Source organism: Pan troglodytes, chromosome 8 (assembly GCF_028858775.2).
Source record: "Pan troglodytes isolate AG18354 chromosome 8, NHGRI_mPanTro3-v2.0_pri, whole genome shotgun sequence".
Classification (NCBI taxonomy): Eukaryota; Metazoa; Chordata; class Mammalia; order Primates; family Hominidae; genus Pan; species Pan troglodytes.
Window position 1 is genome coordinate 26,645,970 of NC_072406.2, and position 26,547 is coordinate 26,672,516.

The window sequence follows — 26,547 nt, forward strand, 5'->3', positions numbered from 1 at the left end:
TATAAGAGTGGGAGGCCATGCCCAGCATTTGACAAATAGGAATTCTGGAAAGAGAGGACACAGGCAAGAGGGGAGAAGATGTCAAAGAAACAATCCAAAAAGAACCTCACAGCTAAAAAAGAATGCATGTCACGTCTCCAGACTAAAAGTGCCCATCGAACACAGAGTACAATGGATTTACAAAGACCCACATCAGGGCACCCATCCTGAAATTTTAGATCAGAAGGAGCAAAAAGGAGATCCCAAAGGATCCCATTGTTGGGGAGCCTGAGGGGGTGTCACATACGATGCATAGGATGGTGGGCTTTTCCGGAGCAACGCCTTTGGTATTCTGAGAGAAAGTTTTTTTTTGTATATTTCTATATCCAGTCAAACAATTCATTAGATACAAAGCTAGAATAAAGACTTTTTCAGATATGCCAGTATCCAAACATTTTACTTCCCATATGCACTTTCTCTGGACTGATTGCAGGATGTTCTTCAGCGAAACAATGGTGCAAAACAAAAAACAGGAAGACTCCGGATCCGGGAAAGAGAGGACCCAATACAGAACGAGGGAGAAGGAAAGACCCTGATGGGGATGCGGCATCCTGGGTTGAGACTCTGCATGAGACCAAGTCCAGGCTGGAGCAGGAGGTTGGAGGAGTCTAAGAGGGAGGTCCTGGAAAAACAACAGCAGTAGCAGCTGCCACAGCAACCAAAATCAAACCAAAGAGGAACGAGAACTACCCGACGTAGCTGGAAATTAATATTGGTAGACATCTGAGAATCTGTAGGAACTTTTGGGAGAAAAGTGAAGGGTATGTAGTAACTAAATAAGTGAAAGCAAGGCAAGTATTCCCTTTGGGTAAAACAATGGGTTGTCTGAAAAACGAGCTGCAACCACAGGATACTGCTTGGATTAGTCACGATAATGTCATGCTTATGACTACGGCTTTAAGCCAGAATTATGCTATCACCATACTAAGAAAATGGAAAAGGAAATAAAATGTGGGTGGTTATAATCTAAATCTACATCCTTATTTTTTTTTTCTTTGAGACAAAGTCTCACTCTGTCCACCGGGCTGGAGTGCAGTAGTGTGATCTGGACTCTTGGACTCACTGCAACCTCCGCCTTTGGGGCTCAGGCAATCCTCCCACCTCAGCCTCCAGAGAAGCTGGGACTGCAGGCATGTGCCACCACACCCGACTAATTTTTGTGTTTTTTGTAGAGATGGGATCTCACTATGTTGCCCAGGCTGGTCTCAAGCTCCTAAGATCAAGTGACCCTCCCACCTCAGCCTCCCAAAGTGCTGGTATTATAGGTGTGAACCACTGTGCCTGGCTGTCTTCATCCATTTTAACAGGAATTCAACAACCTAAAAATGAATCAATCAAGGAATAATGCCCTGTGTCAATTATTTATCTATATGGAGGCAAATACTAGAAGAAACAGCTAAAACTGTTGCAAGTGGCAGGAGTTGCAGGGGGGAAGCTGTTTGTCATAATCAGCCTTGTGGAACCATTTGACTTTTAAATGATGTCATCTATTACTTTGATAGAAACAAATATTAATACTTTAAAAAGTGAATGAAATTGAACTTTGAAAAAGCAGAAATAAGCGGCTTATTTTACCTTGACAACTTAGATTTTAATATACAGTAGGAACCGTTCCCCAAGAGACAGGGAGGGAGCAGATACTAAACCTACGCTGGGTAAACCCAGGCATCCGGGTATCAGCATCGGGATGGGTTATCTGGGTCTAACACTACCCTCTGGGCTCTTCAAGGTCCCCAAAGCACCAGGGGGCTGTGTGGGTGGCACAAAGAGAATCACAGCCAAGAGAAAAACCTCGGCTCTAAATCCAACTCGCTAATCACATGCCTGGCATGGGACTAAGAACTTTGCACGCTTTATCTCACTGAATCTTCCCAAGAAGGTTGTGGTTAGAGCCTTATAACATCCTTGCTCAATTAGAGAGGAAAGGGAAGCTTGGAGACGTTACAGGAGGGGCCCACATTTATCCCTTTTACCAAGGGGCATGGCTGGGAAAAGAACCTGGGTCTACCCGGCAGCAAAAGCTGAACTGTCAATCACTCAGCAGTGCCTTTCATGATCTTTACACTGACACAGGTTACACAGGCTATCCAGCCATCCCCCAGTCCTTCGTCTCTGAGTCACTCAGCCTCTCTGTACCTACTTCCTCCTCTGGAAAGCCAGCGATTCTCGCTCCATCTCACGCAGAGATGCTGAGGCTCAAATATCATAGTACATATAAAAAATTTAAAAATAAATTTAAATGGCAATTTGTACAAATGAAAATGTTATTCTTGATCACGGGAGGGAGACAGGGGGCCTTGGGATGCGACTTGGTCTCCTATATCAACTTGAAAGATGCTGTCCCTTGGTCATTTGTGGTCATTTATGTGCCCAAGCCCAAGGAAAGATTTTGAGAAGAGAGGGCTGGGTTCTGGGGTGACATTCAGCATGTGGGCTGATGCTGTCGGGACCTTGATCCTAAATGTGGCTGGCTGCAAAGGTGTCGTCACCTCCACTCAGGGCATCTGTAGTATTTAGTTCTGACATTTATTCTTTTTAATTTTCCCTGAATCGCAAAGTCCTAGGCGTGCATGATGTTCAGAGGCCTTCAGTGCCAGCTCAGCATTTGGGACAAGACAGTACTGAACGCAACTCCTCTCCCTTTCCCCAAGCGTCTGCCCAAGTAGGCTTTGGGTCAATTTTTTTTTTTCTTTTTTTTTTTTTTTTTTGAGATGGAGTCTCGCTCTGGCACCCAGGCTGGAGTGCAATGGTGCGATCTCGGCTTACTGCAACCTCAGCCTCCCGGGTTCGCTCAAGCAATTCTCCTGACTGAGCCTCCTGAGTAGCTGGGATTACAGGCGCCTGCCACCACGCCCGGCTAACTTTTGTTTTTTTAGTAGAGATGGTGTCTCACCATGTTGGTCAGGCTGGTCTCGAACTCCTGACCTCTTGATCCACCCGCCTCTGCCTCCCAAAGTGCTGGGATTACAGGCGTGGGCCGGGGACAATTTTTTACTTGCCCTGCTGGAGAGTGATTTCGCGGGTTCAGCCTTGCCATTCATTTACTTCGCTGCCCAAGGCTGCCACCTGGTGGAGACTGCTCACCTTTCATTTCTGAACTTGGTTTCAAAGCGCTTTCACATTCATTTAAAAAAAACACCTGATACTCTTACAATCTGTATGTAAGTTTAGTATTATTATTTCCACTTTATAATGAGAAAATGAGGTCTTAGAGGAAAGAATCTAAAAGTACCTGGAACTGCATTATGGTATCTTTTCCCTCCATTCGGCAAAACCCCAAAATGCTGTCCTCTTAGTGTGCTGGGTTTGAGCCCAGTTTAAGTCCTGGCTCAGCAACTGTCTCTAAATGAGGTCTTTTCACAGAACTGAATTTGATCATTACCAGGCCCTCCGTTATTCTGAACATTTGTAATTGGTGGAGCTATTCTGTGCAGTGAATGTGTTGAGGTAGTTACAGAAGGAAAGTGATGGCTGATACTACCATTCCAGCGTGTGTGTGTGTGTGTGTGTGTGTGTGTGTGTGTGTGTGTGTTAAGGTTTAATGGGTTTTTGCAATCCCTAGGGCCTGAGTTTAATTACATTTTAAAATCCAGGCAGCAGTATCTCCCTAGACTCCTTTGAATCCATCCATCGAACACCTCACAGACAAGCGCACGAGGAGAGCCTCCCTCCAGGGTGCACCATATCCTGGCCATTCATTAGGCATGTGATCTCATCTTCATTCACTGGGAAAACAGGGATAAAAGGCCGCATCTATCTCTCGGGTTGATGGGTGCAGCAAACCATCATGGCACATGTATACCTATGTAACAAACCTGCACATTCTGCACGTGTATCCCAGAACTTAAAGTATAATAATAATAAAACACTTTTTAGAAAATTCAGGACACTCTGGGCCTTACATTTATTTATTTATTTAAAAAAAGAATTGGCTGGGTGTGGTGGCTCATGCCTGTGATCTCAGCCCTTTGGGAGGCCAAGGTGGGTGGATCATGAGGTCAGGAGTTCGAGACCAGCCTGACTAACATTGTGAAACCCCATCTCTACTAAAAATACAAAAATTAGCCAGGTGTGGTGGCTGGTGCCTGTAATTCCACCTGCTCAGGAGGCTGAGGCAGAGAATCGCTTGAACCCAGGAGGCAGAGGTTGCAGTGAGCCGAGATTATGCCATTACACTACAGCCTGGGCTACAGAGTGAGACTCCATCTCCAAGAAAAAAAAAAGACTTATTTAATCTTCCATCAATGTTCTGACAACCAAGAGAAAATTCCTTACTGAGATCACAGGAATGGCTAAACCCATCAAATCTTCACTTGAAAGTTCTCTGGTTTGTCCATCTGGAATTTGCCCTGACTGAATGCTCTACCCTTAAATTCCTTAGTAGAACTTTTATTCTAACTAATCCTCACACTTCAGGATTTCAGACAAGTCCCTGACATTTTACCCAGGTAAGAGGTAGAACTTAAGCTGTGAATTCAGAAAAACATCTGTTAATTTGCTTTCTGTGGCCCTACATTAGTCAGCTGGTGTATACCTCAAACTCTTCCGCTTCTTGTTAATTACATTTTTAGAGTAAGGGGAAATCCTAGGTTTAGTATTATTTGATTTATTTCAAGGTAGAATGCATTTTGGCCTCCAAATTAATTACCATCAATATACTTATGCAAAATTCACTCTCAAAAAAAAAAAAAGCAGTGTTTATCTCAAAAGGCGTTGTGAAGACTCAGTTAAACAATTCACATAAAGCACTCAGCAACAAGCCTACACATCATGTGAACTTTGTAGGAATGAACCGTTCTTGTCTATTACTGTTAATGAGCAGCCCTAAGGGGGTGTGACGGAGGTTGCATTCATGAGACATTCATTGCATTCATTATGTGCATGCCGGGGGTAGCCAGTGGAGTGGGTGTTTCTTTTTTAAAATGTTCTTTTAGGGCCGGGCAAGGTGGCTCACACTTGTAATCCCAACACTTTGGGAGGCCAAGGTGGATGGATCAACTTGAGGTCAGGAGTTTGAGACCAGCCTGGGCAACATGGCAAAACCCCATCTCTATTAAAAATACAAAAACTAGCCAAGCGTGGTGGTGCACACCTGTAATCCCAGTTACTCGGGAGGCTGAGGCGGGAGAATCGCTTGAACCTGGGAGGCGGAGGCTGCAGTGAGCTGAGATTGTGCCATTGTACTCCAGCCTGGGCAACAGAGTGAGACTGTGTCTCAAAAAACAAAATGTTCTTTTAGTCGCAGTTCCTAACCTCAGTGATATTCTGCAAGTCCATCTTCCTCGGGAGGAGGTGTGTGCTGGAAAGGGGTGTAGGCATTTTGGGTCATCCCACAAAAGGAGACACTACAAGCTTATGGAGCAATTGGATACAGGATAAGGGGCTGTCGCTCTCAATTAGGAATCATCTCTTGAACAAACTTGTTTTATAAAGAAGATACACAAATGGCCAATAGCATGCGGACATATGCTCAACATCACTAGTCATCAGGGAAACGCAAATCAAAACCACAATGAGATACACCTCACACCCATTGGGATGGTCATCAATTTAATAAAGCAAAATAGAAAATAACAAATGTTGGAGAGGATGTGGAGAAACTGGAACCCTTGGGCACTGTTGGTAGAAATGTAAAATGGTGCAGCTGCTATGGAAAACAGTAGGGATGGCTCCTCAAAAAATGAAAAATAGAAGTACCTTATGATCTGGCAATACCACCTATAGGTATATACCCTGAACAACTGGGAATAGGGTCTCGAGGAGATATTTAGACATCCATGTTCATAACAGCATTATTCGTGATAGGCAAAAGGTTTTGGAAATAACCCGTGCCTTTTGATGGATGAATGGATCAACAAAAGGTGATCTACACAGACAATAAAATGTTATTTAGCCTTAAAAAGGAAGGCAGCCAAGTGTGGTGGCCCACTTCTGTAATCCCAGCACTTTGGAAGGCCAAGGCAGGCAGATCACCTGAGCCCAGAAGTTTGAGACCAGCCTGGCCAACATGGTGAAATCCTGTCTCTATAAACAAATACAAAAATTAGCTGGGTGTGGTGGCACACACCTATAGTCCCAGCTACTTAGGAGGGTGAAGTAGGAGGATCACTTGAACCCAGAAGGTGGAGGTTGCAGTGAGCCAAGATTGCACCACTGAACTCCAGCCTGGGCGACAGAGAGACCCTGTCTTAAAAATTCAAAAAAAAAAAAAAAAAAAAAAAAAAGAGGAAGGAATTTCTGATACACGCTACAATATAGATGAACCTTTTTTTTTTGAGACAGAGTTTTGCTCTGTTGCCCAGGCTAACTGATCTCGGCTCACTGTAACCTCCACCTCCCAGGTTCAAGAGATTTTCCTGCCTCAGCCTCCCAAATACCTAGAATCACAGGCACGAAACACCACATCTGGCTAATTTTTGTATTTTTAATAGAGATGGGGTTCTGCCATGTTGGCCAGGCTAGTCTCAAACTCCTGACCTCAGGTGATCCGCCTGCCTCGGCCTCCCAAAGTGCTGGGATTACAGGCATGAGCCACCACACACAGCCAACATGGATGAACCTTGAGACCATTATGCTAGGTAAAGTAAGCCAGACACAAAAGGACAAATACTATATGATTCCACTTATATGAAGTACTAGAGTGGTTAAATTCATGTAGACAAAAAGTAGTGGTTGCCAGGGGCTGAGGAAAGCGGGGAAGGGGAGTTGTTTAATGAGTATAGAGTTTCAGTTTAGCAGATGAAAAGAGCTCTTGGGTGAATGACAGTGGGGATGGTTATACAACATTGTGAGTGTACTGAATGCCGCTGAACTGCACACTTAAAAATGGCTGAGACTACAAACTGACTTCCGTGTATGCTGCTCGAGTGATGGGTGTGCCAAATTCTCACAAATCACCACTAAAGAACTTACTCATGTAACTAAATACCACCTGTTCCCCAAAAACCTATGGAAATATAAAAATATTTTCCAAAATGGTTAAGATAGTAAATTTATGTGCATTTTATAATTTTTTAAAAAAGAAACTGTCTCAAAGTGACAATAGCATCCCTTTGAAAGATGCTGCTAAACCATCTAAAAATGGTCAAATATACACGTATTTGGTTATAAGAAGCTCATTCCTATCTGCAAGACCTGTCTAAGTTGACTAGTGCGTTTGTTATACTTGTCTAGGCTTTTCACCTTTGTCTCAGTTGACAAAGAAATCTTTAAAATCAGGAGACCTTTAAAATAAGGTTAGGAAACATGTCCACAGAGCCAGAAACACAGCCATGGATCAAAGGAATCACATTATTATTATTATTATTATTCCTTTTTTTTTTTTGAGATGGAGTCTCCACCTGTCACCAGGCTGGAGTGCAGTGGCGTGATCTTAGCTCACTGCAACCTCCACCTCCCAGGTTCAAGCAATTCTCCTGCCTCACTCTCCCAAGTAGCTGGGACTACAGGCATGTGCCACCATGCCTAGCTAATTTTTATATTTTTAGTAGAGACAGGGTTTCACCACGTTGGCCAGGATAGTCTCAATCTCTTGACCACGTGATCCACCCGCCTCGGCCTCCCAAAGTGTTGGGATTACAGGCGTGAGCCACCGCGCTGGGTCAGGAATCACATTATTAAATGGTGCCGTTAGCTTCATAACATTCCATTTATTTGTAGTAATTAATTTATAAATGACTTCTCCTAATCAATAAAATGGCCTAAGGAGTAACACTTTGGAATTTCCAGCTTCAAATCATACTTTCGGGTTTCAGAGGGAAACTGAGGGAGAGGGAGTTCCTACCTTGTAGATGCAGGACTTCGCGTTCAGAAAGAAAAGCTCAATGGTAGCATTATCCTTCAGGTATGAAATGCTTTCTATATAGAACCTGAAAGAGAAAAATGGTGCATGAACCACAGAAACAGCAGGTGCAGAAAATAAAGTGCTCTCTTGAGCTACATGATTTGAGATGAAAGCTGGCACTCCCCATCCTAAATAAACAAAGGAAAAAGGCACCATCCATGGTTTTTCTATGATTCCCTATGGAGGACAAACTGTTTTTGGAGTTTTGATAGTGGCTTAGGGTCACGCCTAATGGGCCTCACCATAACCAAAGAACTGGGTCTGCCACCAACTTGTAAGAACAAATTCTAAAACTGGGCCTCTGATTTCTTTGTCCTATCTGCTTTCTAATTTTACATAATGTTATTTGTTTTCATCACATTGCTTGTTTGTCCTAAATTGTCATTGAGTTGGATTTTCTTTTCTTCTCCTTTTTTTTTCTTTTTTTAGACAGGGTCTCGCTCTGTTGTCCAGGCTGGAGTGCAGTGGTGCATGGCTTACTGCAGCCTTGACCTCCCAGGCTCAAGCAATCTTCCCGCCTCAGCTTCCTGAGCAGCTGAGACTACAGTTGCATACCACCACGCCTGACTAATTTTTTTTTTTGTAGATACGGAGTCTTCCTTTGTTGCTCCGGCTGGGCTCAAATTATCTGCCCACCTCAGCCTCCCGAAATGCTGGGGTAATAGATGTGAGCCACTGTGCCCAGCCAAGTTGGATTTTTAAAAGATAATTTCTTCTTCTTAATCACAGCTTTCTTTGAAATGGTTACTACTACTCCCGAAGGTGGTGAAGTGTGATTTGATTTCTGCACATTCGGAGAGCTATGCTAAGTGTTCTTAACACTGTGATATTAATGCATATGAAGCCAAATGAGAATCGGATTTCATCTAGATGGAGCTTATAGATATTTTCAAGATGAAACATGCTGACATTATTTAAGTTTACACTAAATGTGCCTTTATAATATTGACTTTGGAGTTTATTAAATTCTTTAATGAGATAATGCGCTTGTACTGTCTAATGACCAGCCGCACTGAAGGACTAGGAGTTGAAAGGAAGAGCGGGGAAAGGTTGAAATGCAACATCTTGGAGGGAAGAAGGTTCTGAGCAGGTGTAGCAACCCTTAGGGTGGACTAGGAGGGTGCTGGGTACCTGGGGCTCTTGGAAACTGGGTTCACCAAGAAGAGGCAGAAGGTGAGGAAGGTGAAATGAGAAGAAACAAGTACTACAGTTTTCTAGAATAGTGTTATAATCTGAGGGCCAGAATCCTCTGGAGGGAGTCAGAGAGCAGTGATGGAGTCCCCAGCTCTGTGTGACTCAGGGCAGTCACATCATCCTGCTGGGCTTCTGTTCTTCAGACCGTAAAAGAAGAAGTGGTTCTCTACCTAAGAAGTCCACTGGTTTTTAAATATTGGAAACTGACTACAACGTAAACAACAACAGCAGCAGCAAAAACAAGAGACCAACATCGTATAAGGCAAACAAACTGATGCCCTTAGCTTCAAGAAGTTCTATTCATTTATAGTAATTAATTTTAAAATGACTTCTTCTAATCAATACAATCACCTGAGGGGCAACAACTTGGAATGTCCAGCTTCAAATGACACTTTTAGATTCCAGTGGGAAATGGAAGAGGAGGAGAGTTCCTACACTGGAGATACAGGACCTCGTGTGTCTTTTTAGAAAGGAAAGCTCAATGGTAGCATTATCCTTCAGGTATGGTAAAAGATAAAAGGATTTATCCAAAATTGGCCAGGCGCGGTGGCTCACACCTGTCATCCCAGCACTTTGGGCTGAGGTGGGGGGAATCACCTGAGGTCAGGAGTTCGAAACCAGCCTGGCCACCACGGTGAAATCCCTGTCTCTACTAAAAATACAAAAATTAGCCAGGGGTGGGTGTGGGTGCCTGTAGTCCCAGCTACTTGGGAGGCTGAGGCAGAAGAATCGCTTGAACCCAGGAGGGGGAGGTTGCAGCGAGCCGAGATGGTGCCACTGCACTCCAGCCTGAACAAAAGAGGGAGACTCTATCTCAAAAAAAAAAAAAAAAAAGTATCTTTTACCATACCTGAAGGATAATAATGCTACTGTTGGATAAACATGAAGATAAAAACCCACATCTGTAGGCTACATCAAGCCCATGGCCCACCAGCTTGCAAACTCTTGTCTACATACTAAATAAATAAATAAAGCTTTCTATCATTTTTCAAATGTGTGCAGAGGCTGCTGTGATGAATACAATCCAAGTTTTTTTGAAATTGGTGAGTGAATTTGGAGTAACTTCAGACATTAAATTTTCTCAATCCACAGATATCATTAGTACAATTCTTATCATCTCAGGTTCTACAAAATTTGGAGGAATTACGCAGTGGTCCTCATACTTGTAAAGCCTGAAAATTAATGGACTGGCTGATCTCTGCCCATAACCCCTGTCCCTGCCAAGCACCTGCCCCCTGCTTCTGGAGCAGGTGTCTTATATCACCAAGGTCTTCATATAGGGCCCACCATGGTCTCAGAGGCACAGTAAAGTTAAACAACTTTTAGTTCTTTAAGAATGGACAGCAAAATTGCAGTAGCAAATTTTACATCTCAAAGCAAAATAAATTTGATATGATTTGATTTTCTTTTTTTAATTTTTTTATTTTTATAATTTCTTTTTACTTTGTTATTGTTTTTTATTATACTTTAAGTTCTAGGGTACACATGCACAACGTGCAGGTTTGTTACGTATGTATACATATGCCATGTTGGTGTGCTGCACCTGTTAACTCGTCATTTACATTAGGTATGTCTCCTAATGCTATCCCTCCCCCTAACCCCCACCGCACGACAGGCCCCAGTATGTGATGTTCCCCACCCTGTGTCCAAGTGTTCTCAGTGTTCAATTGCCACCTATGAGTAAGAACATGCGGTGTTTGGTTTTCTGTCCTTGTGACAGTTTGCTCAGAATGATGGTTTCCAGCTTCATCCATGTCCCTACAAAGTACATGAACTCATCCTTTTTTATGGCTGCATAGTATTCCATGGTGTATATGTGCCACATTTTCTTAATCCAGTCTACCACTGATGGACATTTGGGTTGGTTCCAAGTCTTTGCTGTTGTGAATAGTGCCACAATAAACATACGTGTGCATGTGTCTTTATAGTAGCATGATTTATAATCCTTTGGGTATACACCCAGTAATGGGATGGCTGGGTCAAATGGTATTTCTAATTCTAGATCCTTGAGGAATCGCCACACTGTCTTCCACAATGGTTGAACTAGTTTACAGTCCCACCAACAGTGTAAAAGTGTTCCTATTTCTCCACATCCTCTCCAGCACCTGTTGTTTCCTGACTTTTTAATGATTTGATTTTCAAAAAATAAATCTATATGGTAGCTCATGCCTGTAATCCCAGCACTTTGGAAGGCCAAGATGTGTGGATCAACTGAGGTCAGGAATTCGAGACCAGCCTGGCCAACAAGGTGAAAGCCTGTCTCTACTAAAAATACAAAAAATTAGCCAGGCGTGGTGGCGGACACCTGTAATCCCAGCTACTTGGGAGGCTGAGGCAGGAGAATCGCTTGAACCTGGGAGGCGGAGGTTGCAGTCAGCTGAGATCATGCCATTGCACTCCAGCCTGGGCAACAAAAGCGAAACTCCGTCTCAAAAATAAATAAATAAATCTACATCCTTTGCAAAGGGCCTCTGGCAAAGGGTAGTCAGAATAATAAAAGAAACTCAAGGAAGGAAAAGAAGGAAAAGGGAGGAAAGGGAGAGAAAGGGGAGGGAAGGAAAAGAGAAAGCAATCCTAACACCAGAATATTAACAGAAGCCTCCTGAAGTTGACGGTGGCCTTTGTGCTCTAATAATGATTTTGAGTCTAAATTCGTATAAGGTCTGAAATAACTTAATTTTCAAAGTAATGCCATATGTTTCTTAAAAGAATCTCATTTGCTTTAGTTCTTAAAAAGTAAAGAGTAAAGACATCCTGCCTCCTCCACCCCAATTTTCTCCTGAATAGTATATTAAGAAAATATAACGCTTCCCTTTTCGTTTCCACTCTCATATGATGGAAAACTGAATTGAGGTGGCAAATTCTACATCTCTGCGACCGCCTTCATTTCCACCAAGCTCTCTGTTGTCTAGCCATAAAAGGGGCAGAGAAGGTACAGGAAATAACACGCATATTCTGAGATGAAGAGAAAAAAAATCACCTCCTCTCGACGGAAGTGGAAAGCAGTTTCCTGTTAACTTTTATCACCAAGACGACAGCCTGGAAAACCCTGTGAGTTCTGGGCCTGTCATATCATTGTTCTGTTAGGGGAGGGTATGGAGCTCATCCTGAGCTTTCCCTCCCTGCCAGGGAACTGCTGAGTCAAAAATGCCTGCAGAGAAACAGAGCTCAGACCTCTCCACCCGCACGCCCAGAGAGGCATGGTGCACACCGGGGGCACCAGGGACAAGAGCCTCCTGGGAAGATGGGGAGGGCTGATGGTTTGGATTCAAAGTCAAAATTTTTTTTTCTTTTTTTCTTTTTGAGATGGGGTCTTGCTCTGTCACTCAGGCTGGAGTGCAGTGTGCAACCACAGTTCACCGCAGCCTCGACCTCCTGGGCTCAAGTGACCTGTCTGCCTAAGCCTCCCAAATAGCTGGGACTACAGATATAAGCCACCATGCTGACTAATTTTTTATTTTCTGTCGAGCTGGGGTCTCACTATGTTGCCCAGGCTGGTCTTGAACTCCTGAGCTCAAGTAATTATCCTACCTTGACCTCCCAAAGTACTCAGGTTACAGGCCAGCCTCTTCTTTTTTTTTTTAATCCAGTTTTTGGCTGGGCATAGTTTTTGGCCGGGCATGCCTGTAATCCCAGCACTTTGGGAGGCCGAGGCAGGCAGATCTGTCTCAAAAAAAAAAAAAAAAAAAGGCTTCTTTTTCTGATTTTCAGGAGAGCCTCAGCAGTAGGTGGCAATGTTGCATTTCCTTAACTACCAGCATGGAGCAGGGAGTGCTTCCAGGGTTCACAAAGAACATTCCAGGTCTCTGGGTAACCAGGGAAATAAATGAAGGCTATGTCTTGGATTCAGAGGGTCTGCATGGACAGTTCCAAGTCTGGCTGTGTATTGACCATGGCTTTATGATGCTTGGATGTCTGTGACCTTGCTGGGCCTGGAGGGACTGCTGGTGCCAGGGTTAGCCAATTTCCAGACCCCAAGACTTCCACATGTCACCATGGATCCAGGGTCCACCCCTCCCACCACCTCTCGGCTCTCACACCCAGGGCCACTATTTCCCTGCCCTCACCACCCTAGGGACACGTACCAGACAACTAGGGGGCAGCCCCCATGCTGCAGAGCCCGCTGAAATTATTTAAACTAGCCAATCCCAAGCCTGCTCTCCCAGCCTTGCCCGTTCCTCCCCAAAGAAACCACAAAAAATGCTCTTGCCCAATTGTTTCCCGGCTCCCCTGCCTCCTGACTAACCCCAATGCCTCCCACGTGGCCCTGCGTGGCATGGTGTGGCCCCTCCTCCCAGGAACTGAGTGACAATCTTTTCAATGTCTGTCCTCTCCTCATCTGCTGGCCTCACCACAGCTGAATCATAATCAGACCTACATTTTAAACTGGTTTTGGGGCACATTTAGCAGGACTGAATCTTAGGGCATCTATTTGAGTCTAAAGGAACACTCTAGATGGAGCGCAGACCTTGCTAAGAGGTTTCCTGACTCCACAAGCAACAGCCCACCCAAACTAGCTCAGATGATCCCGACCCGAGAATATTTTATCAGAGAGTCTGAAGGAGAAAGCTCTGTGTTTATGTGTTTGAGCTTATTAAATATTAAACAGCCTCTAAAGCCTCGGGGAGTCCCGTCCCCTTCTTTGACAAGGGAAAGCCTCTGGTTGCAACAGACTGAACACTGCCTAGTCAGATGGCAAGGGCCCAGCCAGATGACATCAGCCAGGTCTCCTCCTCCATTCCCCCTGCTCTCCCTTTCCCTTCCCCATCCAGCCCTGGGCACTTGGGAATCACTGAATATTTACAGCAAGTGTTAATTAAATGGACCAGTGATTTCATTTTGTAATGAACACAAATGTCACATTTAAAATGCCTACTCTTGGTGGCAAATAAGAGCCATGATAATGAAAGCAATAAGCTGTGAGTTTCTGCAGCCAAGCCTCTGATGCTTAGAATCTCAATGCCTCTAAAATCTTAACTGGGACACCTAGCTGAAATATAGCAAGTTCTGGTTAGCAGGAACCTCATTTTAGATCCATGCCATCATTGTTATTGCGAGTGACAGGAAGTAGCAGCTGCTGTCTCCATCAGCCAGGGAAGATACCAAGAATCCGGCCTGTGGACTTGGCTGTAAAATCCTTCCTCCCCGATCAGACTTCTCCTCTCTTATTTTTTTGCTGCTTGCTTCAGTTTATTGTCTGTGAAACTCAAAGTCTGAAGAGGCAAATCTAATCTCTGTTTATTTTCTTACAAGGAGTTGAGATGATCAGAACTACAGGACACTTGGTAGAAGAATATGTAATTAAAGAATAATCCAGACATGTAGGCTTCAATCTGAGCACAAAGTTGTGCCTATGAAAAGACAACACACACACACAGACACACACACACACGATGCAGACTTCCTTGGGTGTGTATATTTTCCTTATATTTTTTTCTTGACCTATTTCTAAAGCTTGCCTGGTGAACAATATCAGAGAGACAGTGTTCCCAGGCCTTATAGCACTAAACAATGGTTTGCAGTTCAAGGTGCTCTTGGTCATATATTGACCGCTGCTGGCTGCTTATAATGTGTGTGTGTGTGTGTGTGTGTGTGTGTGTGTGTGTGTGTGTTGTGTGGTGAGGGGAGTGGGAAGAGGTGAGGCTGGACAGTTAAGCAGAAGTCACGTCATGCAAGTCATGCTAAAGATGTCCTTTTCTGAGGATAATGGGAAGCTGGAAAAAAATTATGAGCAAGGATCAGATGAGAATTCTAGAAAGATGCTCAGTGTCTGCATATAGGGGAGTTTGGAAGGGGTCAAGACCAGACGCAGAGATGAACAAGGAGATCTTGAGTCCAGGAGAGGTTTATGGAAGCCCTAATTACTATTAGGCTGTGTATGGAGAGTAAGAGATGGATAGGGAGCTGTTTAAGATGCAGGAATAACAGCGAGTAGTGACTGAGGGAACAGGAGGAGGCAAGCGGGAGGGAGCGGTGAGGTCAAGGTTGACTCCCAAGTCTCTGGTTTTGGGGGCTGCATGGGTGATGGTGCCCATCACAAAGACAAGGAGGTGACAACGAAAGGGGAGCACATTTGGAGGCAGAAAGATGACGACATCATTAGATTCCAGCAGCATCTGTGAGGAAATGCCGATCAGTGGAGACGGCCTGGAGCTCGGGAGAGAGGTCAGGACTGGGGCAGAGGACGGAGAGTCTCCAGCAAAGAGACTGCAGTGGCAGCTGTGGATGGGGGTGAAATCACACCAGGGGAAGGTGCAGGGAGAGAAGACAAGCAAGACACGACCTCGTGGACACCAGGGCTCGAGGGACAGCAGAGCAGAGCAGGGAACCTGCCCCGAGCCAGGGACAGAGGGGACAAAGAGGAGGTGGCCCAGGAGAGTGTAGTGCCACAGAGCTGGGGGAACTGAAAGGGAGCATGTTCGAATGAGCCCAGAGCCACAGAAGCCACATGGGAGCAGGGCAGAAGCATGCCTGTGGAGCTAGGGGCGAGAGACCTCCAGTGACCAGGGGGTACGATGGCGCCAGAAGCTGGACGGCCACAGAATGAGGAATGAGAGGCCTGTGGGGAGGGGGTGACAGCAAGTGCAGACCCATCTCTCGGCGGTTGCTGTGAGCAGAGCAGAAGGGGTAGCAGAGGGCACTGGCTGGAGGAGGCTGTGCATCACAGAGGGCGTTTTCTTCAGTTAGATTGGGACCTGGTCACAAAGGGGAGGAATCCATGGAGGAGAAGATAGAGAAAAAGAGAGGAAAGGCTCGAGGGAGAAGCTCTGTGAGGTGAAGGAAGGGGCTGGGATTGAGGTACACGTGGATCAGTGTGTGCTGGATGATGGGCTAAGGGTCTTCCTCTGAGACGCTCATGCATTTGTGTGTGTGCAGTGAGTGGACTGAGAAGCCACAAAAACACAATTAAAGATACAATTAAGTTTGTGGATAAAGAAGTAGGACTAGGAGCTCCCTGGTGCTGGCTTTTATTTTCTCTGCAGAAACAGAAGCAGCAACATCTTCTTAGAGCAAAAGCCTTGAGTATCTGGGACCTCAAGCAAGAGGTAAAACCATAGTGGGGAACAGAGACCCTGAGCAGGCACCCCTGGCAGAACTGGCTAGAGATATGATGATCTGTGTGGGGTTCATCACAATAACCATGAACCAACCTGAAGTTGCATGAACATTTTCCTGAACACACTCAGAAGCTCGGGGGTAGAAATAAAAGGTGTGTGTGTGTGTGTGGCAGGACCAGTCCAACCCTGCGGGTGGGTGTGTGTGTGAGAGAGAAAAAGGGAGAGAGAGAGAAAGTGTGAGCAGCAAAGGGAGGTGTGGTCCAGGGTCAGGAAGTAGTTGGAAGGGTGCACAATGGATTTGCACTGAATTGGCAAAAAAAAAATAGGACAGGCAGGACTGATAGGATCTCAGAAGCTGGAGGAAATGGACATGAAATTGCCTGAGAACAGGGTTTATCAGTTTTGTTCACTGCTCTGTCCTTGGCTCCTAGAGCAGTGCTTATGCCAAGGGACATCTCAAGGGACATCTGTGAGCCCATAAATGAAGGCATGGATGATGATGCAGAAACGGCCCAGGAGGAGCAGTGAGCAGGCTGCTGCATGCTACAGCTGGGATGATGGTGGATTTGGGCTTGTAAGTCTCGGGAGTGACACAGCTCAGGGTGATGACCAGGTGCAAGTGGACCCTGAAGTTTTCTTTCTAGGAGACAGAAAAGCACAGTTCAAAGAATACCTTCTGGCGGGTGTCCACAGTGTCAGAAAATGCAGAAAATGGCAAGACCTTCTCAAGTGAGACCAACAGCAGATGTCTCAGGTCCTGAAAATTCTTGCTTTACCATTTGAGATGGCTCTTCCTCCTCCAGTGTGGCATTTCCAAGATATCCAGTGTATCCCTTCAGAGTGGCAGCCTGCCAAGACCTGTGACTGTGATTGTCCCTGTGCAGGGGCACTCTGCCAGGGGAGCTCTGGGTTGGGTAGTGCTGGAACCAGGCTGGCAGGCCTGGCGGTGGCTCTGTAACTCATGGTGGTGTGCACCTGTCCTGAACACCATCTTTGCAGGAGGATGCTGGTTCTGCAAACATGGCCAAGTGTGGGTCACAAAGAGGGCTGGCGTCGCCGCCTTTGACTTCGCTGCTCCTGGCCCTGCCTATACAGGGAGCAGTGGAGACCTCTGGCCACAGGTCTTGGCAGGCTGCCACACTGAAGGGATACACAGGATCTCTTGGAAATGCCACATTGGAGGAGGATGTCACTTTTCCCCTGTGGAGACAGACGGCGTGCAGTAGGGGAGGACAGACACAAGGATTGGAGTCAGACCTGACCGAACAGATGAGACCTCATCTCGCCTTCGTAACTTATTAGCCATGCTGGGGAAGAATTTATGGACCATCCTGGGCCCCCATCTCCTTCTTTTTAATTCGGAATAATCAGACCTGCTTCCAGGGTTGCTGCAAAGATTAACAATCAGCCTTAGCAATGGACAGGTGCTGAATAATGGATAGTTCCCGCCTCTCCAGTCTTTATCCTTTTTGGGTAATTATTAAGACCCTGAAGCCACCTGGCATCATTCCTGGTGATTTGCTGGTTGAAAAACTGGATGGACCAGGCCCCTCTTAGGCTGAATGATGGGTCAATGAAGGCAGGATCTGAGTCCTCCCTTCCACTGTCCCCAAAGCCTCCTGCAGCCTGATACTTGCCTCAGGGCCTCTGCAGAGGAAATGCTTATAGAGGAGATGCTATCTGGCTTAGTGGATGGAGAGGGGTTCTGAGTTCCAATTCATGTTATTTAATATATTTGGGTCTTATATTTTCCTAATCCGTTGAATGGAGGTGATGATTCTGCCTGGTGTTTTGCATATGTATTATATCAGAAGAATATATAAATCCCAAATAATAGCCCAACCTGGGTTACTCAGCCATGCAGTGTTAGTACCTCCATTCTCTGACTTTCTAAAATGTACCTTCAGGTAGTTAGTTATCTTTTCCATGACCCTCTGTTTCTTTTTTTTTTTTTTTTTTTTGTGAGATGGGGTCTTGCTCTGTTGCCTAGGCTGGAGTGCAGTGGCACAATCTCTGCTCACTGCGATCTCTGCCTCCCTGGTTCAAGTGATTCTCCTGCCTCAGCCTCCCAAGTAGCTGGGATTACAGGCATGTACCATCATTCCTAGCTAATTTTTGTATTTTTAGTAGAGGTGGGGTTTCACCATGTTGGCCGGGTTGGTCTCAACCTCCTAACTTCAGGTGATCCACCCACCTTGCCCTCCCAAAGTACAGGCATGAACCACCATGCCCAGCCTACCATGGCCCTCTTTTATCAGGTGGCTCGATTCTGCTTTGCCAACGAAGGCTACCTAGACATGTGGTATGTAGATGTAATATATAGACATTTACACCAAAGGAGAAAGGATTTGAGGAATCTAGGAGTCAGACTGCATCAAGATATGCAGGTGCCATGGCTGGAGTGGGGAGGCTGCTCAGAGCCCAACCGTGCTTCTGTTTAGAAACACACTGGAAAGGTACCCAGCTGGACAGAAGCTCTTTTATGGACCCAAGCCTATTCCAAGTTCTGGGCTTTTGATGAAGATGATTCTCTTACCACTCCTTTGGAGAAAACTGCCCGTGAGCATCCCTAGGCAGATGTCAGGTTATAAATAGAGGATTCTTCCCAGGATGAAAAGCAAGGTAAAGAGACGGAATTCACCTATACAGAGAATCTGCCTCCTCTCTTAGAGAAAACAAATGATTGGTGTTTTGTTACTGCACTTCTTGGCCAGCTAAGAAGTGGGAACTCAGGGTAGTGAGGGTGCTGGGATCCTCTGTGGCTGGGACCCTGGTGACGAGCCCCACCCCACCCTTGGAGGCTGCTTCAATAGGTCGACTGACTGGTGAGGGCCTGAGTTCAGGTAATAAGGAGGAGAGGGCAGTACAGAGGGAGATTTTGGAAGCAGCAGCAGAGAATTAATGCACATAAAAATTCTAGGTTGGGAGGCCGAGGCGGATGGATCACCTGAGGTCAGGAATTCCAGACCAGCCTGACCAACATGGTGAAACACAGTCTCTACTAAAAATACAAAAATTAGCTGGGTATGGTGGTGGGTGCCTATAATCCCAGCTGCTCACGAGGCTGAGGCAGGAGAATCTCTTGAACTTGGGAGGTGGAGGTTGCAGTGAGCCGAGATCATGCCATTACACTCCAGCCTGGGTGCCAGAGCGAGAATCCGTCTCAAAAAAAAAAAAAAAAAAAAAAAAAAATTAAAAAATTCCAGGAAGAAGACAGAAGACTTCAAGATGTGTAGCCTATGTGACTGAGTGGATGACGATGCCACAGACTTGATGGGACCATGGAAGGTCAAGGGAGGAGAGAGAAGATAATAAATTTGGCTTTGGACCTGCTGAGTTTGAAGTACTCAGGTGGGGCTCTGCAGGAAACAAGTGGAATGTGACACTTCCAGAAAGATCTGCTTCCATAGGAGCTGGAGAAGGAGGAGCACGTTCTGCCAGATGGCGTGTATAAAGACATAGTGGAGAATGGCTGTCCCTAAATGCGGATTTGGAAATTTTTCTCTCTAAGGAGTGTTCTTTGAGGTTCCTGCTTTGGTCGACCATCAATGGGGATGGTGGAAGTGTCTATTATGGCTACGGATCAGAAGTGGATGGTACATCTGGGTCTTCAGTCATCCCATTCCCCAATTCTCTCTATTGCTAGCACCTATTTAACCTCTGCAATGCTAGGTTACCTGCTTTTATGCATAGAAGACAGGCTTGCAGTGATTTGGAAAGATCTGTGTATCTTAGAGACTGACACTTCCACCACCAACGTCAAGGTGCCCCAAGCTCTCCTGCAAGGACGTCCACAAATAATTCAGACACTTGGAAAAAACACCTACTAGGCAGCCAAGCCCAGGATTTTCTCCTCTTGGCTAATGTTGGTGAACATCACCAGGGAGGTGGGGAGAGCCTGATATATGGTAAATGCACTCATCCACCTGCGATGACAGGTTAATGACCTGCTTCCACGCAACTGGAGTCCTGCCTGATACCACCTGCCCCTCCCAGAGGAATTGTTACTATTTGCTTTATATGGTTGCTTTGCCATAAATCTGAGAAACTGTATACACCATTAAAGAGAATATGGCATTGAAATCATCCCCATCAGTAATGGAAATAGCTAAGATGAGCTTGGATATGTTCACAGCTGTTAAACAAATCAAAAACGCATTAAGCGCAAGTTGAAATTTACTCTGCCAGCTGAGGAAAAGTCATACACTCGAGCCTGTTAAGTGGACCCTTTAACTCTCGTTTGAAGCCCTTCTAATGCCTTGTGTGGCTTAAGGATGGCTATGTCTGGAAGTGCATTCCTGATCATGCTCTTTAGGAATGACAGAATTGCATATCATTTGTATCTCGCTCCTGAATTTCTGTTAGTATATTTCAAAGAACAGAGTGTATGGCATGGGTGTAAGTGTTAGTGTCCATGTAAAGACTGAGGCATCAGAACTTAATGCTTCTGTAATTGTGTTGTAATCAAGGTTCTGGACAGAAAGAACCTGGTGGCTCCATAGACTGGGTGTTTCGGAGCTGCTGGACTGGGGGCTCAGATTCTGACTTTGCCACCAATTCAGACTTTGCCCCTGAACCCCTGACCTGCCCAGTCTCTGGCTTCTCACAACCTTTTGCAAACGGAAGTGGTAAGTCCTGTTGTCTTCATAAGTGTGCTGCAAATATTAACTATTTAAATCACTATAGCCCACAAATCGTTCCCTTTGCAAACACAAAACAAAATTTCTTAGACTAGATTTCTGAATAGAAAAATGCCCATTGTTTCTGAAATGTTATTAAGCTGTAACCTCCCTTGGCAGGAAATGCAGATGGGCCTGTGGTTTGCTGCTGGGTTTCGACTACTCCTATTTGGGATAAACTACCCAGGTTTCACGAGATTCAAGTGGCATCCCCTCTAAAAGGAAAGAATACAAAGGCTTTTATTATGTAGTTTCAAATTGCCCCCAAAAAAGAATCCCACGGCCTATGCTATAAGATACTCATTGTTTGAGATATGTGACCCTCCCCAAAAGTGCAGAAAAAAGTTTTTCTCGTCATTCCACACAAGCATCCTAGTGCAAATGCATAATACACACGTCCTTGCACACTCACAGGCACACCCTGCACCCTCGCACCCCGCCTTTCCATCTATGAGGCATGTAGCTCTACTACAACCTTTATCCCTGGCAATGAACCAAGACAAACTTGAGCTCTCTTTCCTTGGAATCACTCTGCCCTCCCAGATTTCTCTGATAAAAAACACAAAGAAGCAAAAGTATAGACACCAGGTGTACATACCTGACACAAAAGTATAAAACCACGGGTCCTGACTTTTTAGGGAAGTCATGTTCCAATACTCTTCGATCTAGCTGAAGCCAGTTTAAGTGTCCCCTGAAGAAAATAGAGACAAATTGGTTAGGGGTTTGCATTTTGCAGAAGTTTTTTTGGGGTTGAAGGTATAAATGAAGCAGAACGTGCTGGATCTTAGATAAATTTGAACCTTCACCTTATTTTTCATTTTTTTTTAGTTTTTATTTTTTTGAGACAAAGTCTTGCTCTGTCACCCAGGCTGGAGTGCAGTGGCATGATCTTGGCTCACTGCAACCTCCGCCTCCTGGGTTTAAGCGATTCCCTGCCTCAGCCTCCTGAGTAGCTGGGACTATAAGCATGAGCCACCATGCCCGGCTAATTTTTGTATTTTTGGTAGAGATGGGGTTTCACCATGTTGGTCAGGCTGGTCTCAAACTACTGACCTCAGGTGATCCGCCCACCTCGGCCTCCCAAAGTGCTGGGATTACAGGCGTGAGCCACTGTGCCCGGCCACCTTCACCTTATTACTAGCTTTTCAGTATCGAAGAACCCATTGGGATTAGGTAGGGGATACCGAGTCAGCAGTGGATACTGTGTGGTGTGAGGGGAAGAATAGGAACTGGAAAGCAAAGGGATTGAGACCTGCTGTTTCCCAGGGAAACACTGAAACGAAAATGTAATCAGAACTCTCCTTCTTGTCCTGAACCGCCTTTCTACCACACTCCCAGCTGCCTTTTTTCCTGAAGGACTGAAAGCACACTTGAGAACATGTTAGCAATCCTCACGACATCTTGCTGGAGTGAAAAGCAAATCATACACAGTGTCTGAAAACGTTAAACTTACCGCCAGGGGCAGTGGCTCATGCCTTTACTCCCAGCACTTTGGAAGTCTGAGGCAAGAGATTCTCAGAGGGGAACCACTTTCCAGGCAGAAAGACCAGCCCGTGCAAAGGCTCCGGGGTGAGGGAGGACCCCAGGGTCTTAGTGTCCTGTGAGTGGAAAGCCATGAGGCTAGGGAGAGCCCTGGGGGCCACGTCTCGGAGGCTGGTCTTGGAAGAGTGGGGCAAAGTCAAGGAATAACCAAGCTGAAGAATCCTCTCTTTCCTTTCCCTCCTCTCTGTGTCCAATGTCAGCCCATCATCCTGGAGAAGACAGTCCTATAATCACTTTATGGAGTAAAGTCACATGGAACAGACCCAACTGACCCCACTGCATTTCCCCCGTAGCTAATGCTGTGTGGCATGTGTGCAAAAGACTGTGGATAATGAGAAACAAAATATGTCTGCATCATTGTCTAAAAACGCTTGTTCCTCTCAGCACATGCTTAAACCTCCAACAAAGGAAAGAGAGAAAACACACGAGTGACTTCCAACTCCTTTTTGAGGCTTCACTCAAACTGCACCTTTCACACAAGAAAAAAAAAATCCCCCTCCACAAAGCCCATACCTGTGGCTATACGGAAGACTTTTGGATCTGCCTTAGAATAGTGACCACCTGAAGAACTTTGGCCTGTTTTTCCTCTTTCTAAGAATCTCCAGTTGGATAAAAAAATTCCATTAACTTTATCTTTTTATTACCTTGCTCTGAATATAGGAAAAGTAAAAAAAATTAATGAAAGGGTTGGGCGCAGTGGCTCACGCCTGCAATCCCAGCACTTTGGGAGGCGAAGGCGAGCGGATCACTTGAGGTCTGGAGTTTGGTATCAGCCTGGCCAACATGGTGAAACCCTGTCTCTACTAAAAATACAAAAAATTAGCTGGACGTGGTGGCAGGTGCCTATAATCCCAGCTACTCGGGAGGCTGAGGTAGGAGAATCGCTTGAACCCGGGAGATGGAGGTTGCAGTGAGCTGAGATCGCGCCATTGCACTCTAGCCTAGGCGACAGAGACTCTGTCTCAAGAAAAAATGAATAAATAGGCCGGGCGTGGTGGCTCACGCCTGTAATCCCCGCACTTTGGGAGGCCAATGCAGACAGATCACGAGGTCAGGAGATGGAGACCATCCTGGCTAACACGGCGAAACCCTGTCTCTACTAAAAAATAAGAAAAATTAGCCGGGCATAGTGGCAGGCGCCTGTAGTACCAGCTACTCAGGAGGCTGAAGCAGGAGAATGGCATGAACCTGGGAGGTGGAGCTTGCAGTGAGCCGAGATGGCGCCACTGCACTCCAGCCTGGGTGACAGAGTGAGACTCCGTCTCATAAATAAATAAATAAATAAATGGAAGAGATATTGTAAGTAAAATAACAGGAGCAACTTCTTCCAGAAAGCTGGGATAACTTCTGTTCTGACTAGAACACAAGATCAGGAAACAGAAGGCCTGGGTGCCAATGTCATCTCTGCCCATGCCTGATAATGCCCCACAGGTACCATGATATTTCCAACTTCTGTTCCTTAGCTCATGCTGTTCCTTCGTCCCAGTAGGCCCTTCCCTTCCTTCTTCCCCAGTGAGGTCCGGCCCATCCTGCAGGACTCAGCTCTCATGTCTCCGCTCCAGAAAGTCTTCCCACACCACACACCAGGTGGGATGGGGGGGTCCTCCTCCGACCCTTACAGCACCCACCCTAGGGGCTCACCCATTTCTGCACTTCGCAGTCTACAGAACTTGCTCTCTATGCATTCATTTTCCCCAGCTGACTTTTTAAAATTTATTTTTATTTTTTAGATGGAGTCTTGCTCTGTTGCCCAGGCTGGAGTGCAGTGGTGTGATCTAGTCTCATTGCAACCTCCGCCCTCCGGGTTCAAGTAATTCTCCTGCCTCAGCCTCCTGAGTAGCTGGGACTACAGGCGCAGGCCGCCATGCCCAGCTATTTTTCTGTATTTTAGTAGAGACAGGGTTTCACCATGTTGCCCAGGCTGGTGACAAACTCCTGAACTCAGGCAATCCACCTGCCTCGGCCTCCCAAAGTCCTGGGATGACAGAGGTGAATGACTGTGCCCAGCACCAGTTGACTTTTTATATCTGGAAAATGCCACGAGATCTACCTCATGAGGAGAAAGTGTGCATGTCTGGTCAACTGGAAGGTGTCAGACAAATTATCTCAAGCTGCAACCACTTCCTTCCTGCCTCTGAAAATGCCCCGAACTCTGTGGGTCTTCTCTTGGGGCTCAGCCTCCTGCGAGTACACCATGTGTATGGCATGCGCCTGGCCTTCACTCATGCTGCCTCTCCTCCTTGGAACTGGAGAACTGTCTCTCCATCCCTTTATCTGAATGTTTAGCCATTGTGCAAGGCTGAGTTCAAGTCTTACTTTTAGTGAAGTCTTCCTTGATTGCCTAAGTCTGGGGTTTCTTTCAAACTTCTCCAGGGCTTCTGGTTTGTGTCTTCTTCAAGGCATTTGGCATAATCTTGTACAATTAGTTATTTTTTAAAAATATGACCTGGCCTGGGTGAGGTAGCTCACACCTGAAATCCCAGCACTTTGGGAGGCTGAGGCAGGCGGATCACGAGGTCAGGAGTTCGAGACCAGCCTGACCAACATGGGGAAACCCCATCTCTACTAAAAAAAAGTACAAAAATTAGCCAGGTGTGGTGGCACATGCCTGTAATCCCAGCTACTCAAGAGGCTGAGGCAGAAGAATTGCTTGAAACCAGGAGGCAAAGGTTGCAGTGAGCTGAGATGGCACTACTGCACCCCAGCCTGGGTGACAGAGCGAGACAAACAAAAAACAAAACAAACAAACAAAAAACATGACCTATCTCTCAACGATCAGTTTTCAACATTTATAGAAATTATCCCCCAGAACCTAGCACAGTGTGTAGCAACTGTTAGGTGCTCAAAAGAAGTATTTGCTCATTGATTTGAATGACTGCCTGCAAGAGCAAGCCATCCAATGACAATGTAGGCTTAAATATTCATCTTTTGTCTTACCATATTTTATGATAAACAGTCTGATGGGAATAACCTTTTCATTATTCTCACAAGACAAGGCTTTCAATCACCCACAGACTGGAATGATACAAAAATACAGTGATTTTTCTCTGGCCACCAGCTCAAAGAATAAGGAGGACCTGAGAGAGAGAGAGAGAGAGAATATTCCATTTGTGGAATATTCAAGATTAGTCAATGGTCCAGGCTTGAGATATCCTCATACCACTCCACTGGCATATGAGTGACCACACACACTGCAAGAGATTAGACTTACGTCCCTGGGGGTCACCATTCACATGTGATGAACTTCAAGGTGGGGACATGTCGCATGAAGGGACACAGACAGATGTCATTTGGATTCCAGTCTGTTGGGTTTACGCACTGCCAATTCTTCTTCATCCACAGAGGACAAACAGACAGATGGATTCCCCCTCTAGAAAACTTTATTCCCCACATTAAACTGTCTAAAAGAATGACTTTTTAAGCAATGAATCTGACTGGCAATTCCTTTGTTCCCGGCCATCTATTGGTTTAACATTTATCAAGCAATTAAATAGACTAGAAAGGAAGGTAAGTAAATGGGCCAGGTACAGTGGCTCACGCCTGTAATCCCAGCACTTTGGGAGGCCATGGCGGGTGGATCACGAGGTCAGGAGATCGAGACCATCCTGGCCAACATGCTGAAACCCCATCTCTACCAAAAATACAAAAATTAGCCAGTGGTGGTGGCACGTGCCTGTAGTCCCAGCTACTTGGGAGGCTGAGGCAGGAGAATCGCTTGAACCTGGGAGGCAGAGGTTGCAGTGAGCCGAGATTGCACCACTGCACTTCAGCCTGACAACACAGTGGGGCCCTGTCTCAACTGACAACAGAGTGGGGCCCTGTCTCAAAAAAAAAAAAAAAAATAGTCAGGAAGCAAAGAGAACATGGAAGCTGGAATGACCCCTACATGATCCTACATGGAATAGTTGGCCGCTGAGAACAAATGACTTTCCTTCCTCCACTTCCCCTGCTTGAACTCGTCCACTCCAATCCCATGACGGGATCACGATGCGTGGCCTTGCGTGGCTCCAGTGGCTAATGGAGAGGCAGACTTTCCCAAACCTGGAGTCCTCGGATTCTCTGAAGGAAGGAGGTCAGCTGCCTCCACTTTAAAGGCTCGTAAAAGTCTCTCAATGAAGGCTGCTTATAAAGGCAGACTGAAGGGACATGTGACTTATCCAAGACCCTTATGAAAACTGCCCACTATTTGGGC

General features: G+C 45.7%; 1 protein-coding gene across 14 annotated transcripts in view; it reads right to left on the minus strand.

The window, feature by feature from the left end:
* The window catches only part of FRMD4A (FERM domain containing 4A), a 688,079-nt gene that overhangs the window by 129,376 nt on the left and 532,156 nt on the right, over positions 1-26,547 (minus strand). For all 14 annotated transcript variants that reach the window (XM_063781409.1, XM_054660740.2, XM_054660742.2 and 11 more), the window contains 2 exons: positions 21,412-21,504; positions 7,823-7,907 (listed from right to left, as the gene is read on the minus strand). In XM_063781409.1, the coding sequence (XP_063637479.1) occupies positions 7,823-7,907; positions 21,412-21,504 (178 nt within the window). The remainder of the gene's footprint in view (positions 1-7,822; positions 7,908-21,411; positions 21,505-26,547) is intronic.